This window comes from Balaenoptera musculus, chromosome 4, assembly GCF_009873245.2.
Source record: "Balaenoptera musculus isolate JJ_BM4_2016_0621 chromosome 4, mBalMus1.pri.v3, whole genome shotgun sequence".
NCBI lineage: Eukaryota > Metazoa > Chordata > Mammalia > Artiodactyla > Balaenopteridae > Balaenoptera > Balaenoptera musculus.
In genome coordinates, this window is record NC_045788.1 from 115959141 (window position 1) to 115972985 (window position 13845).

Sequence of the window (13845 nt, forward strand, 5' to 3'; positions counted from 1 at the left end):
GATAAATAATTATAGTGAGATATTCATAAGCTTAAAGTAATTTGAAATTTGTAGATGGCTTAGTTTAGAAAAGATGATGGCTGTATAATAACTCACAATATAAAGAATATATACCCATAAGCATTACAAAATTTATATATCAAATTATTTATTATTACTGTTAATTAAAAAATCAAAGTTGCCTAGCTAAAACCATGTGAATATTCAGAAAAAATTTTAATCAAATATTCAGACCAATGTCATATCACTATATATTATGATATTGATATAAGGTAAATCTGTCTTGAATCTTATTCCAGGAATTTAAATTGTTAAAATTATGAAAAACATAGCAAAGAAACTTCATTATTTAGCTGTCTTTATTTTATGAATATAGAGAAAAGGTGGCAGGTGGCAACTTAAGCCAGTCCTTCCAAGAAGCCAGTTCCTTGGTTGGGTCTCCATGTCCAATGTCAGGCCCTCACATTGACAGGTACAAGAACTTTAGTTTTCAAGCTTGCAGAACTAAACAACTCCAAGGGGAACTGACTCATAAACTAAACTGTTAAGCTACCAAAAATGGCAATACCAAGTATTGGTTAGGTATGAGAAATTCAGCTGCCAAGAAGAATGCATATTCTTGTTGACTGATCAAAGAGTTGTCTCCCCTAGAGACATGGGACACAAAATCATTGCTGGAAGTTTGTTTGATTAGTATAGTAGAGTCACAGAAAAGTGAATTAGGTTGTATTAAAGGCTAGAGACACGAAGTTATAATAACCTGAACTTAGTTCACCTAAGTGAGCAAGTCTGCTGAGCATAATGGAATATTTGCTTTTGTTGATACAGATTGTTCTGCAGACTCAATGGCAAATTTCTACTCTCTAACTCCTTTCTAACCTCCCTGAAAGCAACACTCTTTGCAAATGCTTTTTTTTTTCCTTCAGACAGATTACATTACAATTTTTGATTATTGTTTTGTCTCATTACATTCTAAGAACGGTTACTTTGTTTTATGTGGGTGTTGCCCAGATCTTTAACAGTGACCCATTTACAAACTATGCCTTGGAGTAGAGTACTACTTTAGATGACTTATATTATCCATTAGTCATTACACAAGTATTGTGCATATGTTGAGGAATCACAACTATGTTCCATATTATAAATATTTTTGATGGTAGCCAAAGTGTAACAGAGGGCACACGGAGTCTGAAAGTTAGACAGAGTTCAATACCCTTTGTTCCCCCCCAAAAATTGCAGGGATACAAATATGAATTAGATACATCCCCTGTTCTTGATGGTAACTCCATTTGGGAGGACATATTAGAATAAACTATGCTAAAAGAAACAATAGAGGTATTGAACAAGTACTATTAAACTAGAAAGGAGGGAGAGATTATTAATCAAACATGTACTATGTGCTAGGAAATTTACATATGGTAATTAACTTAATTCTCACATCAATCCTATGTGACATGCCTTAACATATCCCCTTCTTCAGATAAGCACAAGAAACTCAAAAGATGTTTAACAAAATGTTCAACATCTCATAGTTAAGAAATATCAAAATAAGACCTCAAACCCAATCTATAAGACTTTAGTTCATATTCCCTCCTGCTCTGCCAGAATGCCCTCTAATGCACTGCCTTGGGTTAACTGGTGGAGGCTTTCTTGAGGGAATGAGAGTCCAGTGAGGTATTAAAAAATAAGTTCATGAGTTGGGAAAAATGGGCAAAGGTGTTCTAGGCTAAGGGAGGCACAAACAGGAAAGAATGAGAGTGGTCAGAGTCACTGAAAGCTGAGATTTGGATACACAAAGAGAGGCACCAGGTTATGTGCACAGAGGGGCAACCAAGTTAAAGGGCAGCAAGTGGTGGCCAACTGCCAGCCAGAAAGAAGCCTAGACAGATCCTTCCCTATGGCCCTCAAAGGAAACCAATTCTGCCGCATCTTGATCTTGGACTTCCAACCACCAGAACTGTGAGAAAATAAATTTCTGTTCTCTAAGCCACCGAGTCTATGGTATTTTGTTACAGAAGCCCTAGAAAACTAATACAGACTAGGTGAAAACTTCCAAAACTCTTTAAATGAGGGGAGAAAGGGGACATGGCCAGCTGTGTTGACAAATGGCTCTCTACCTATAGAAGAATCATTTTGTCTACCACCAGAGACAGCTTAAAACCCTCTTCTATTCTTATTAATCAATTCTTAATGGAGGACATTTTTGTTCTCTACTAAGAAGCTAATTATGAATGTCTTGTTTCCAAAAGTTCACCTAAGCCCTTAACACTAGAAAGGAAGAGAAATGGATCAGTTTGGGAATGCTAAATTTGGAAACACAGCTATGTAGAGTATGGACTTAATTCCATTATTAAAAAAAGCACACACAATCTGCAGGGATAATGAAGCCATTTATCTCCAAAGCAAGGCAAGGAAAGTTTAAAGAGTAAGTGTGTCATTAAATTGATTTTTAACAAATCCAGTGCATTGGTAGTCAAGGTAATGACTTTATACCTTCCTATAGGATGTAATACCCACATTTACAAGGGGAGTCTACACTTCTGTCATTTCTCTCAACCACTTGTCTCCAGAACTTTCTATGTATCATCTGGGCACTGTGTTTTTTTCAGATATAGCCGTCTATTTGGTACTAAACCTTTGCTACTTGCTTGAAATAAAACTTGATTACAGATTCATGTTCTATAAAATGGGATGGCTAGAGTGAATTGGTACTTTGTTTGAAGATAATTTTTCAAGGCTAAAATTATTTACCTCTTTCAAACAATTCAACAAGGTGAAATAAGCAAATTATTAGTTCATCTATTCTGATTCAAGGTACCCCAGAAATGAAAATTAAATCCAATAGAAAATTGTATTTTGAAGAAAGAGGTAGAAACTTTTGGGAAGTGGCATATCAGTATGGGGGTAATTTTCTGGTGGCTATCAGCAGAGGGATGAGGGCATTTCTCCTTGAAGTGTGAGCACCAGCTGGAAGCAAGAACAGTGCAGAGCAGGGCCAGCCTTTCTCTTTACCACCTTTAGGGCCCATGTGGTGAGTTCCATTTTTATATATCCAAACCTATACAGTATCTACAAATAAATCCCAAATTCAACATCTTCTCAACATCCAACCTGTCCCTTCCCTTGTCTGAGCCACCATTATCTCCTTCCTAGTTTCTGTAATAGCTTCCTAAAGGGTCTCTTTTCCCTGCTTCCTCCCTCACTTTCTTCAGTGTATTTGAAACACAAAAGCAAGAATAAACCCACTAAATGTAAGCCAGATCCTTCTCTTCCCTTCTCAAAATCTTTTAATACTAGCTCAAATCCTTATAATGACCTAGAAGGCCCTCTACATCCGGCTCTTTGTGACTGCTCTTCCCCTCGTGTATTTTGATCCATTGTTTCTCAAACACACCAGGGACACTCCATATATACACTATTATGTATAAAATAGATAACTAATGAGAACCTACTGTATAGCTCAGAGGACTCTACTCAATGCTCTGTGGTGAACTAAATGGGAAGGAAATCCAAAACAGAGGGGTCATATGTATACGTGTAACTGATTCACTTTGCCGTACAGCAGAAACTAACACAACATTGTAAAGCAACTCTGCTCCAATAAAAATTAATTAAAAAAAAAAAAAACGCTTTTGGTCATGCTCTTCCCTGGGCCTGGAGTAAGATTTCCTCAGCCAATCTCATGGCCAGCCCTTCATTTCCTTCAGGTCCCTTCTTAAATGTACCAGTCTCACCAAGTCTTCCCTGGTTCCTCGTATTTCATATTCTTCCTTTTCTTCTTAACACTTACCATCACTTAGCATACTATGTATTTAACATATTCATCTTGTTTATTGCCTGTCATCCCCAGTAAATGTAAATCCTATGAGGCCAGGGGTCTTTGTTTTATTCACCACTGTATTCCCAGCATACGGTCTATATTGTTCATAGTAAGCACTCAGTAGATATCTATTGCTTTGAAGAATGAAGGAGGGAAGGAAGGAGTGAATTAACTTTTAAGTCCTTTGAAGAGATTAGTAGAAAAAAATATCTCCAGATTGGGAAACTTTAAACGTTATTGATGCTCAGGTACATTCTACATTAGGTAAATTAGAATATTGAAGAAGGAACCCAATCATCAGTATTTCTTAAAGCTCTTCAGTGATTCAAAAGTGTAACCTAGGTTGAGAACCATCAATGTAGACATCATTTCCAAACTTTAAAGTGCTCACAGAACTCCTGGGTATCTCACTACAATGTATATTCTGAATTAATAGGCCTGGGGTAGGCCAGAGAATCTGCATTTCTAACAAACTCCTGGAATGCCAGTGTTGCTAGTCTGTAGGACCACAATGAGTAGCAATACTTAGATCCATATTCAACGCAAACTTGGTGGCCCTGTAATACTTTTTACTGTGGTCTATACTCCATTTTCTTCTGACTTATGTTATTTGGTTTTAGGTTTGCACTATAATTTACTTTAAATATTTCTTGGAAAACAAATATGACATAAATACTAACTAAATACAGAAGTGAAGAGAACCTTTGGGGAGATTTTTTAGGGGCATGGGTGGGTAATAACCAAAAGTAAAGATAAACATTTATTTATACGCGCCATTTTTTTAATGGGAAAAGTGGATTTAAAATATTACTTACATTGTATATCACATATCTTACTTGGAATCACTTTGTTTGAAAAGCCAAAACATTCAACTGAAGTCACATAAATTAAAGTGTGAAAATTATACCCCAGATGATGACGCAAAAAGAAGTAGCAGGGGGGAAACCCACAGGTTTAGAAGAAGAAAAGCTGTCCTGAATAATCTCAGATCAATTTTTTTGCTAGCCATGATATCTTGGACAAAATTTTTCACAGCTACAGAGCTGTTTTCTGTAAATTGGGTGGCGGAGGGTTCCATAAACCCCTTGTGCAAGTACTTGGCCTAAAGTAAGCACCGTTCATATACATACTTCTCTTTTCTTATACCTGGTTAGATAAGAGTTAAAAATGTATCTTAACAGTCTTGATAGGAAAAGCAATGAAGAAAGCTCTTAAATGCCACAACTATGTGTCATCCTTGTCTAGGAGCATAAATTTGCACAGCGGGCAGTGCAGTGAAAACAACTCATAATCAACTCATCACCTCTCATCATTGCTAGGATCAAATGCAAATGGGAAAGAATGCCACTTCAGTCATTGCTAGTGAAAATTAGCATCTGTGACACTAATGGTGTCTCATTTAGTATGCACTTTAGATTTTAAAAAATGGTAAAAAAAGAAAAACAACAAAAAACTATTTCCAGAGCTGCCATTGTTCCAGTGTTTCCCTTTAAAATAACAGTGGTATTTGAATCTCCTTTACTCAAAGAAAAACCTGAGTTAAGATTTATTAACACAGATCATTAATCCCAGCCAAATAAAGGTCAACCTGTTCTACTTACAGGTGCAGAGCTTCATTTGTGGTGTCTATTCCTTTTCTATTTTCGAAGTTTCTACCATATTCCCTGACCTGGAACAATGGTCTACTTGTTATGTAACGATGGGACTCTCTAGGGATTCTTGCACAACATTTGCTTTATTGTTTTTCTTAAAATAAAACTTAGAAATGATTTAGAATTGTATTTACACACATGCATACAAACTTTCTTATGTACACACTAACAGGGTTGCTACCAAGAATAATGAAAATACATAGTACTAGTCAGTATTCATACTTGAACCAGGTTGCATACAGTAGAATCAAGAAACTTCATTCACATTACAAATACTTATTAAGAGCTTACTACATTAAAGGTGTTATACTAGATTTAGGAGGGAAATACATGCTTTTAGTTATCTCAATACTAGGTCATGATTTTTTTGGCAATTTGAACATTTGAATGCTAATAAAGTTGTTCTTATTGTTGTTTTACAATTTTAAGTTTTAAGGCTTGGATGGACACCTGGAGGGATCTTATAGGTGGAATTCTGGCATTTAGTCAGAGACAGGAATGGAGGACCTCTAAATTCCTTTCCAACTGAGAGAGAGGCTCTTAAAAATATGCTCTCACAGTTTTCCTTAAAATTTAGCTGGCGATTAAGACAGAAATAGAAATAATATCTACGGTCCCTATGCTTGTAATGGTGGCATAATAATTAAGAACAGGAGTGCCAGAAATTGACATATGTATTTCACACAACAGAGGTTTATTTTTTATCTGTGCGTCTTTGCTTAAGTTCATTAACCTTCTCTATGCCTTCTCATCTATAAGGCTAAATAAAAGTTATTCTCTCACAGAAATGTTACAAATATTAAATAAATTAGTGTACAAAAATCTCTAAACACAGCCACTGGTACATCATAACCTCACAATAAATATAGCAAACTAAAACATTTTAGTTGGAAAAAGAGTTAAGGAAAATTATGTTCTATAATTTAAAGATTTATTGAGGGTAATGAGATCATATCTTTTGAACTCTGCATACTAGATATGCTTAAATATTTTTTAAATTCACAATCAGTAGTGGGCACTAGTGATGAGAAGGTAAAAACAAAATTCAAAAAGGAAAGTACAGTACCTTGCAAGTATGTTAAGAAAGGCTATTTTTGATTGACTAATCTAAATGTAGAATACTTAATCATTTATCAAAAAGAAATTTTTCAAATATCTTTCTTAATTTGGAATTTACTTACACGCCATAGAGAGTTCTGAGACACGAATTATAACAGTTTCCCTTATGGAATATTTCTGGTCTCTCCTTCTTAACCTACGCTATGAATCTCTTATAATAAATATGAATGCTATTGGTCCTATTTATGAGCTATTTGAAGGAAAGAACCCATACCAAAAATGGAGAAACAGAGGAGAATAAAAGGTGAAAAAGAAAACATATTAATAAATTATAGATGGTAAAATGATATTTTAATGGGTTTTGATTTTTTTTGATTCATGGATATCTTTATTGATAAGTCTTGTGAATATAAGAAAATAATAAATTATTTTGTATACGGACTCATAAAATCTATTGCTACATTTTATATCCATGAATGTTTTGAACTTTCTCACAACCACAGGACGTATTTAAAAATACTAATAACAAAGTCCTTCTCCATTTATTTACTTTTCAAATGAACAGTTTCATAACTTTTATTTAAAGAATAACATTAGGTATAATATTCACTCACCATTTGAATTGGGTATTAGGTCACCTGAACTACAACCCACAGGAGTTAACATGAGCTACATGACTAAGTAATAGTCACCTCATTTTTAATGTTGTTGCTTCTTACCTACTTTAGTATTTACAGTTAAAAGGCAAGGAAATCTCTCTCAAAAATTTTGAAAGAGTATAGCACAAGGAGTGTATGTTTCCAGGTCAAGAGATGTGAATGATTGTCTGGTATGTAGTCAATTAGTGTAGACGGTGATTCCCTACATTTCAGACTGATTTCTTGATGGTCCTATTCTATCTTTCTAGACACAGGCCCTATGTTCCCTTCTAGTAGATGAAGGAATTTGTAGTCCTCACTCTACTAGCCATTTATTTGTAGGAATCTCTGCCATCTCTTAGGGATTTGGCTCTTTTTCCATAAAATACACAAAGAAAATTACTCAGTAAAATAAATGTGAATTAAAGCAAAGTTGTTTCTAACACATAATTATAATAATTGGAAAAATATTACCTCCATATTAAAAGGAAAGGATTTAGTTGATCTGGAAGGTATGAACATGTGAATATACATTCACATAGCTCTTTAAATTCATATAAAATGAAACCATCCATCTAAAGAAAACAGGAATTCATTCACAGCGAAAGTTAATGTTTCCAATGTGACTATTTTCTGTGATATATTTTGTTCCCAGATGTATATTTTATCAAATATATTTTTACATTTATGAATAAGTAAGTCAGTAAGATGAACAATATACCACTTCTATTACAATAGTTCCTGCAATTAAGACAAACGATGACCATAGACTAAAGTATCATTTTGAAAATTGTTCAATGACATAAATATGATAGTAGTTCACTACATAATAGAGTTCTTATGAGATACTCTAACTTAAAATTTTAAATACTTGGAGGAAAACCACTGCTTCATATTAATTTTTGTGATCTCCTTAAAACTTACTACTGTCAACTCAGTATTGGTTGCGTTTAATCAAGCAAATTGTATGTAAAAATAATCTTGAACAGAAAGGTAAGTAATGCTTTTAAAAACTTTGTTGTATTCTTTGGGAACTGTTACCTTGAATTTTTATTTTATTAAGCAAAAAGAAATCATGCTATGTTATCCAGCTGTATTTTTAACTAGAGATGCTTGCCTACCCTTTATCAGATCTTTGTGTCAGAAAGAATTACTATTGAAAATCATTTATTCTTAGTTTCCAAAGACTGGCAATCATTTATTTTTAGTTTCATTCAGAGAGGTTGTGTGGTAACTTGCAAAGAGTTATAAAATATAGACCATTGTTCAATGTCACAACAATTCAAAAGTTCACAATCAATTCCCAACTCCTTTCTCTCCGAACGGTGCCAAGCAAATAAAGGTCAAAAATTGATAATAGGGCTTCCCCGGTGGCGCAGTGGTTAAGAATCCGCCTGCCAATGCAGGGGACATGGGTTCGAGCCCTGGTCCCGGAAGATCCCACATGCCGCGGAGCAGCTGGGCCCGTGAGCCACAATTACTGAGCCTGCGCGTCTGGAGCCTGTGCTCCGCGACAAGAGAGGCCGCGATAGTGAGAGGCCCGCGCACCGCGATGAAGAGTGGCCCCCACTTGCCACAACTAGAGAAAGCCCTCGCACAGAAACGAAGACCCAACACAGCCATACATAAATAAATAAATAAATAAATTAAAAAAAAAAATTGATAATAAATCAGTCCTCTAAAAAGACACCTGAACTCAGTTATTGTTTATTCACAAGCAGATTTAAATTGTTATTTACCTAAGAAACTCAAAAAATGTACAGGTTTTGGAAAACTTCTCTGACACCAGTATTTCACAGATATTTTCTTTTATGTTATTAATGAAACTAATTTATAGTTCTACAATAGAATCTAAACTTTGTTATCTCATATCCTACTTTTTAAGTAGTAATTATTTTCAGTACAAAGAATAGGGTAACATTTCAAATAGAACCAATTTGTCAAATCTATAAATTTATGGGGTTTTGATGCTTCCCAAACACAACCCTATCCTCTCTCTAGTAGTGGAGTTAGTTCAAGAGAGAGAGTAGAAAAAATAACCTCTACAACAAGCTATCATATTTTAGTCTGAAAAAATGAAAAAAATTAAATATTTAATCAAAACATCTCCATTTTACAACCTCATAATTAAATATATTATGAAGAGCTGAGAATGTAAGAGATTGTTAAAAAGACCTTGACACCTTTATAGTTATTAAAAATGTACACAAAGATTTCATAATATCAGCCTTTCAAAAAGAGACTACCAAAATGATTTCCATGAAGTTGACAATACAAGCTCAAAGTTCAGTTACAGATGTAAATAATCAAATATGCCCTATAAGATAAAATTACAGAGACATTAATTGTCAGGTATTATTTAACACCTAAACTTAACTTGGCAATTCAATTTTTTCCATATTGCCATGAGGGATTCAACCCTATGGTTGAATTGATTTATGATGGACAGATAAGAACACTGTGTGTGCATGTGTATTCTATTAAACATGTTGGTTTTGTCCGACTATGTATGAAATTACCTTACCTTTGGTTTTTGATGTTTCTCCTTCTCTGAAACATTGGATGGTTTTCTCTTCAGCATTTTGAATTCAGACTACTCCGAGTGAGTGCACTTTCTGTTGTTACAGAAACAACTGAAGACGGTCAGCAGTATGCTGTCTATGATGTAGAGCCACAGATAAGTTCGAGACTAGTAACCTGCCACTTCCTCTTTTGGTCAGGATATGACTTCACATCTACACGGGTGAAATTTTTTTTGTTTTTTTGTTTTTTTTTTTAACGTTAATTCTTTGGTAACTCTTTAACGTTCTGTTCCTGCTGTATTCTATGAGGTAGATTCCTAAATCTCACACTTTGACATGCCTGCGTTACAAGGGCCATGAAGATTTCCAAATAAAGTGCATTTTTTTAGTTTATACAAAAATAAAAATCTATAACACATTCCACAGGTAGAGGGAAGAAAACATCTGAGCCAATAAATGAAACAAAACTTGAAATGTGAGCTTTTTAGTATTTAAAGATGAAGAGAATACTCAAGGTAGTCAATTTTGCATTCCAAGGTAAACTTTATTGGAAGACATAATAAACTAGACTTTAAACAATACTAATCCTATTTAAAGCATGTATGCACATTTAAAAAAAATAGAGTATGGATGAAATTCATATAAATAGGAATATGAATCCAGAAGTAAATGATTATGCATATTGTTACTTTTGTAAAGTTCTGATTAATATGGAAATCAATTAAACAGTCCCTCAATTAACCAGATGTCTTTCTGCTACAAACTTCATTGTCATATGCTGATAATTGCTGTTAGAGTGGTGATCCAATGGATCAATGGTACCTTCAAATGAAGCATCCCAAGTCCTTATTTAATGGGCCTGGAAGAGAGCTAATATGGCTTAGAAAGACTTTCCCTATCAAACTAAAGGGTTTAACATTTTTATTATAATGTCAAAACCAACATAGGAAGTAAAAGCAAGAAGTTCAAGATTTCTTATTAATTAGTGATTTACCAAAGGGAGACTTGTAAAATGTCTAAAATTCCACTTCTATTAAAACTGGCTTGTAAAGGAAATCAACCTAGATTTTGTTTATAAAACCCCTGGGTTGAAAAACAGTGGTACCATATTCTTAAGGAGCAGCTTCTCTACAAATCAACTGACTCTATTTCTCAGTCTTTCCTCATACCTCTAAGCCCCTGCTCTCCAAAACCCAGTTCTAGTTTTCAAATTTCACTGATTCATTTAACGAATATTAAATTGAGCATCTGTTGTGCGCTGTCTGACAATATATCGAACCTCCTGACTAGCTAAAAAAATAGTTTATGTTCTATAGCAGAATTGAAGGAATACACTTGTCAAGATTATGGTTAATATGCTTCTTCTACTGGATATTAAGAGCAGAGTTATATTTTTCAAGAATTATCAGGCAGGTATTTTCAAAATAATGACACAGGGGGTAACATTGAAAAACCTGAGGACTCTGAGGTTGGGTAATTCCCTAGAAGTATGCTTCCTTTCAAATTTTCTGTTTGGGCTTAAGTTACGGCAGTGATCTAAGTAAAAATTTTTTCATTTCTTCAGAAATTGAAATTCATGAAAAAATGTATTTCTTAACTGAAACATTTGCAACCTCTGTGGCCCCATTTCTTCATCTGTGAGTAGAAATTTAATTCAATTGTGGACTTCAGGCAATAACATGGGAATGATAATGTGCTTATCACATGTTAGGGTTTTGGTGAGAATAAAAGGAAATGCCAATAAAGAATGTACTTATTTAAGAAATGTTTTATGTCAAGAAATGTTTTATGTCAAGAAATGTTCATGGATTTCAAACAGTTATGTTTGGGATAATGTTTGCTATAGATTGTATTTCTATAATAATAAGTAAAGAATAGAGAACACTCACATTCATGGTGACCACAGCTGGATTATATGCAGCTTTTAAAAGTGTTGCGCTCAAGCGGCTTGTAGAAAAATCTCAATTTATGATCTCTAGGCATTTTTACCATCATTAATACTGTAAGAAATATTTAAAATGTAAATAAAGCTGGAAATTTTTTCCCTCAGATTTAAAGATGGGAAAAGCAATTTTCCAACCTTCTCTTCTACTCGAGAAAAATGTTTTCCAGAGATTAAAAGCAGGTATGACATTTGAGGTGCTATTACAATCTGTATTAAACATATTCGTCCTCAGAAAATCTCAGGTGACAGAGTAGCAAATGTTGTGATCGATTATCTCCTATTTTGTGGAAGTCTGGTGCTATCAAGATATTTAATGAGTGACCCAGAGTGATATAGCAAATTCTAAAGTGAAAGGTATATAGAACAGGAATGAGGTAGAGAGTCAGTATTGAGCACACAAATTCCCTGTCATGATTGAACCACGAAGCCACATGTTGCTTAAGACATGTTCTAAAACAGGGAAATTGCAAAAGAGCAAAGGCTCAGTGCTTTGTTTTCACACATTACCTTAATGGTCTTAACACAGGCAAGGTGAAAAAAGGCTGGGACTTCGTGGCATATATGTCGGTTACAATTTCTGCGTCATAGTGGGTAAGGCAACATTTTAAAGAAATTGCAAACAAATGACAGCCTTTGGGGTGTATTTTATGAGAAAGTAAAGTGAGACATAAAAGAGTTGTTTCAGCAGTCCAATAAATATTTATTGATAGTTTGCTAAAACATGAATAATCAAATTCAAATCACAGATTAATTCCTGTCAGCAGAAAGAGAATGCATTGTTCATAGGGACAAGTCCCAGAAACTCTGCAATTGCTATTTCTCACTATAAATTTTAAAAATGCCATGGTGGTTAATCAGAGTGTATCCCGAAAAGGATCCACTCTTGGTGTGCTGCAAACATTATGCTTCTGTTAGAGGAGAGCTGCTGGTGAGGCCCTAGATATCTTGGGAAGCCTCTTGGGAGAGAACCTGGCCTTGTGACATTATTTCTTATTTAAATTTCTAAAGAGATAATGTGGCACATTATCTCACTATCTTAGTTGTAGAAGAAACAGAGAATTGAGATAACTAAAAAGGACCAACAGTCTAAGATGAATGGTGAACCTAAAGAATCATACAGGAAGAAACTCTTTTGAAACAGACGAAGAACTTCTTAGATCACATCTATGCATGGCAAGATGTTTGAAAACAACATAAGAGAAGACTTAGTAAACAAAAAATGAGGCGTACCAGTTCATCACTGACTAAAACAATTCGGGGATCTGACTAAGTTTAAAATATATGCAAATTACTCAGATTATTTCAACAAATTATAAATATGTACTTTCTAAGTGGTTGCCGTAATAAGTAATGATAAAACAAAATTTCATACATTCATGATTAAAAATTTAATATTCATGACATCTTCTTATTCTCAAAGTTAATAATAATAATGATGACTATTAATTCTGAGTGCTTATTATATGCCTTGCATTGTGCTTTGTGCTTTATTCGTATTTCCCACGTAATCCTCAAAAAATCTCCATAACATGACAATCCATGACAATCTCCATTGTCATTCTCAACTTCCAGGTGAGGTTAGGTAATGTGTCCAGTTTGCACAGCTAGGAAGTGGTGGAGTCAAGGTTCAATGCAAAAATCTCAGCTCATAGACATCACTCTATACAATAGTTATGCCTAAGGACCTGACAAAGAATGGGAGTGATTTATTTGGGGGTTAAGGGCAGGAATGGTAAAGACTGGGGAGAGGGAGGGTAATGCTGAGCTACTGGTTGGAAAGAGTGGTTCAATCAGTAGGTGTGTATAAAAATATCAAACCAGTAAGTGTGTAACTATCTAGAACCCTATTCTTTAATTAAGACTCAGTACCACATGGACAAAACTGCTACCTCTTCAATTTTCTTCTCCCACCCAGGCTACCTTGTTGTGACTCTAAGTAAAGAGTCAAGATCCTTGCAATGCAATCTTTAAAATCATTTTTTCTAATTTCATGCTTATAAAAATCAGGGTAGGAGCACAGATTAGATTTGTCTACATGCTATGAAATTCCCTAGGTTCTGAAGTTCCCTGCTGATGGCTTTTGATAAAGCATCCATCTATGAATTGATACTATCTCTGAAGTTACTACCATAAGCATATTCTATTTTCTCCTTGATCTGGAGCTATAGCTCCCCAATTTATGTTCCTAAAAAGTATTTATTATTCTCTT

General features: G+C 34.5%; 1 protein-coding gene across 2 annotated transcripts in view; it reads right to left on the reverse strand.

Moving 5' to 3' along the window:
* LOC118895014 (SAM domain-containing protein SAMSN-1) overlaps positions 1–13845 on the reverse strand; it is a 124826-nt gene that overhangs the window by 37651 nt on the left and 73330 nt on the right. Inside the window, exon 1 of one of the 2 annotated variants that reach the window (XM_036851875.1) lies at positions 9694–9810. The exons of the other annotated variant lie outside the window; for it this stretch is intronic. Coding sequence (XP_036707770.1) covers positions 9694–9750 — 57 coding nt within the window. The 5' untranslated portion in view covers positions 9751–9810. Of the gene's footprint in view, positions 1–9693; positions 9811–13845 lie in introns of those variants that run through there. 2 annotated transcript variants of the gene reach the window in all.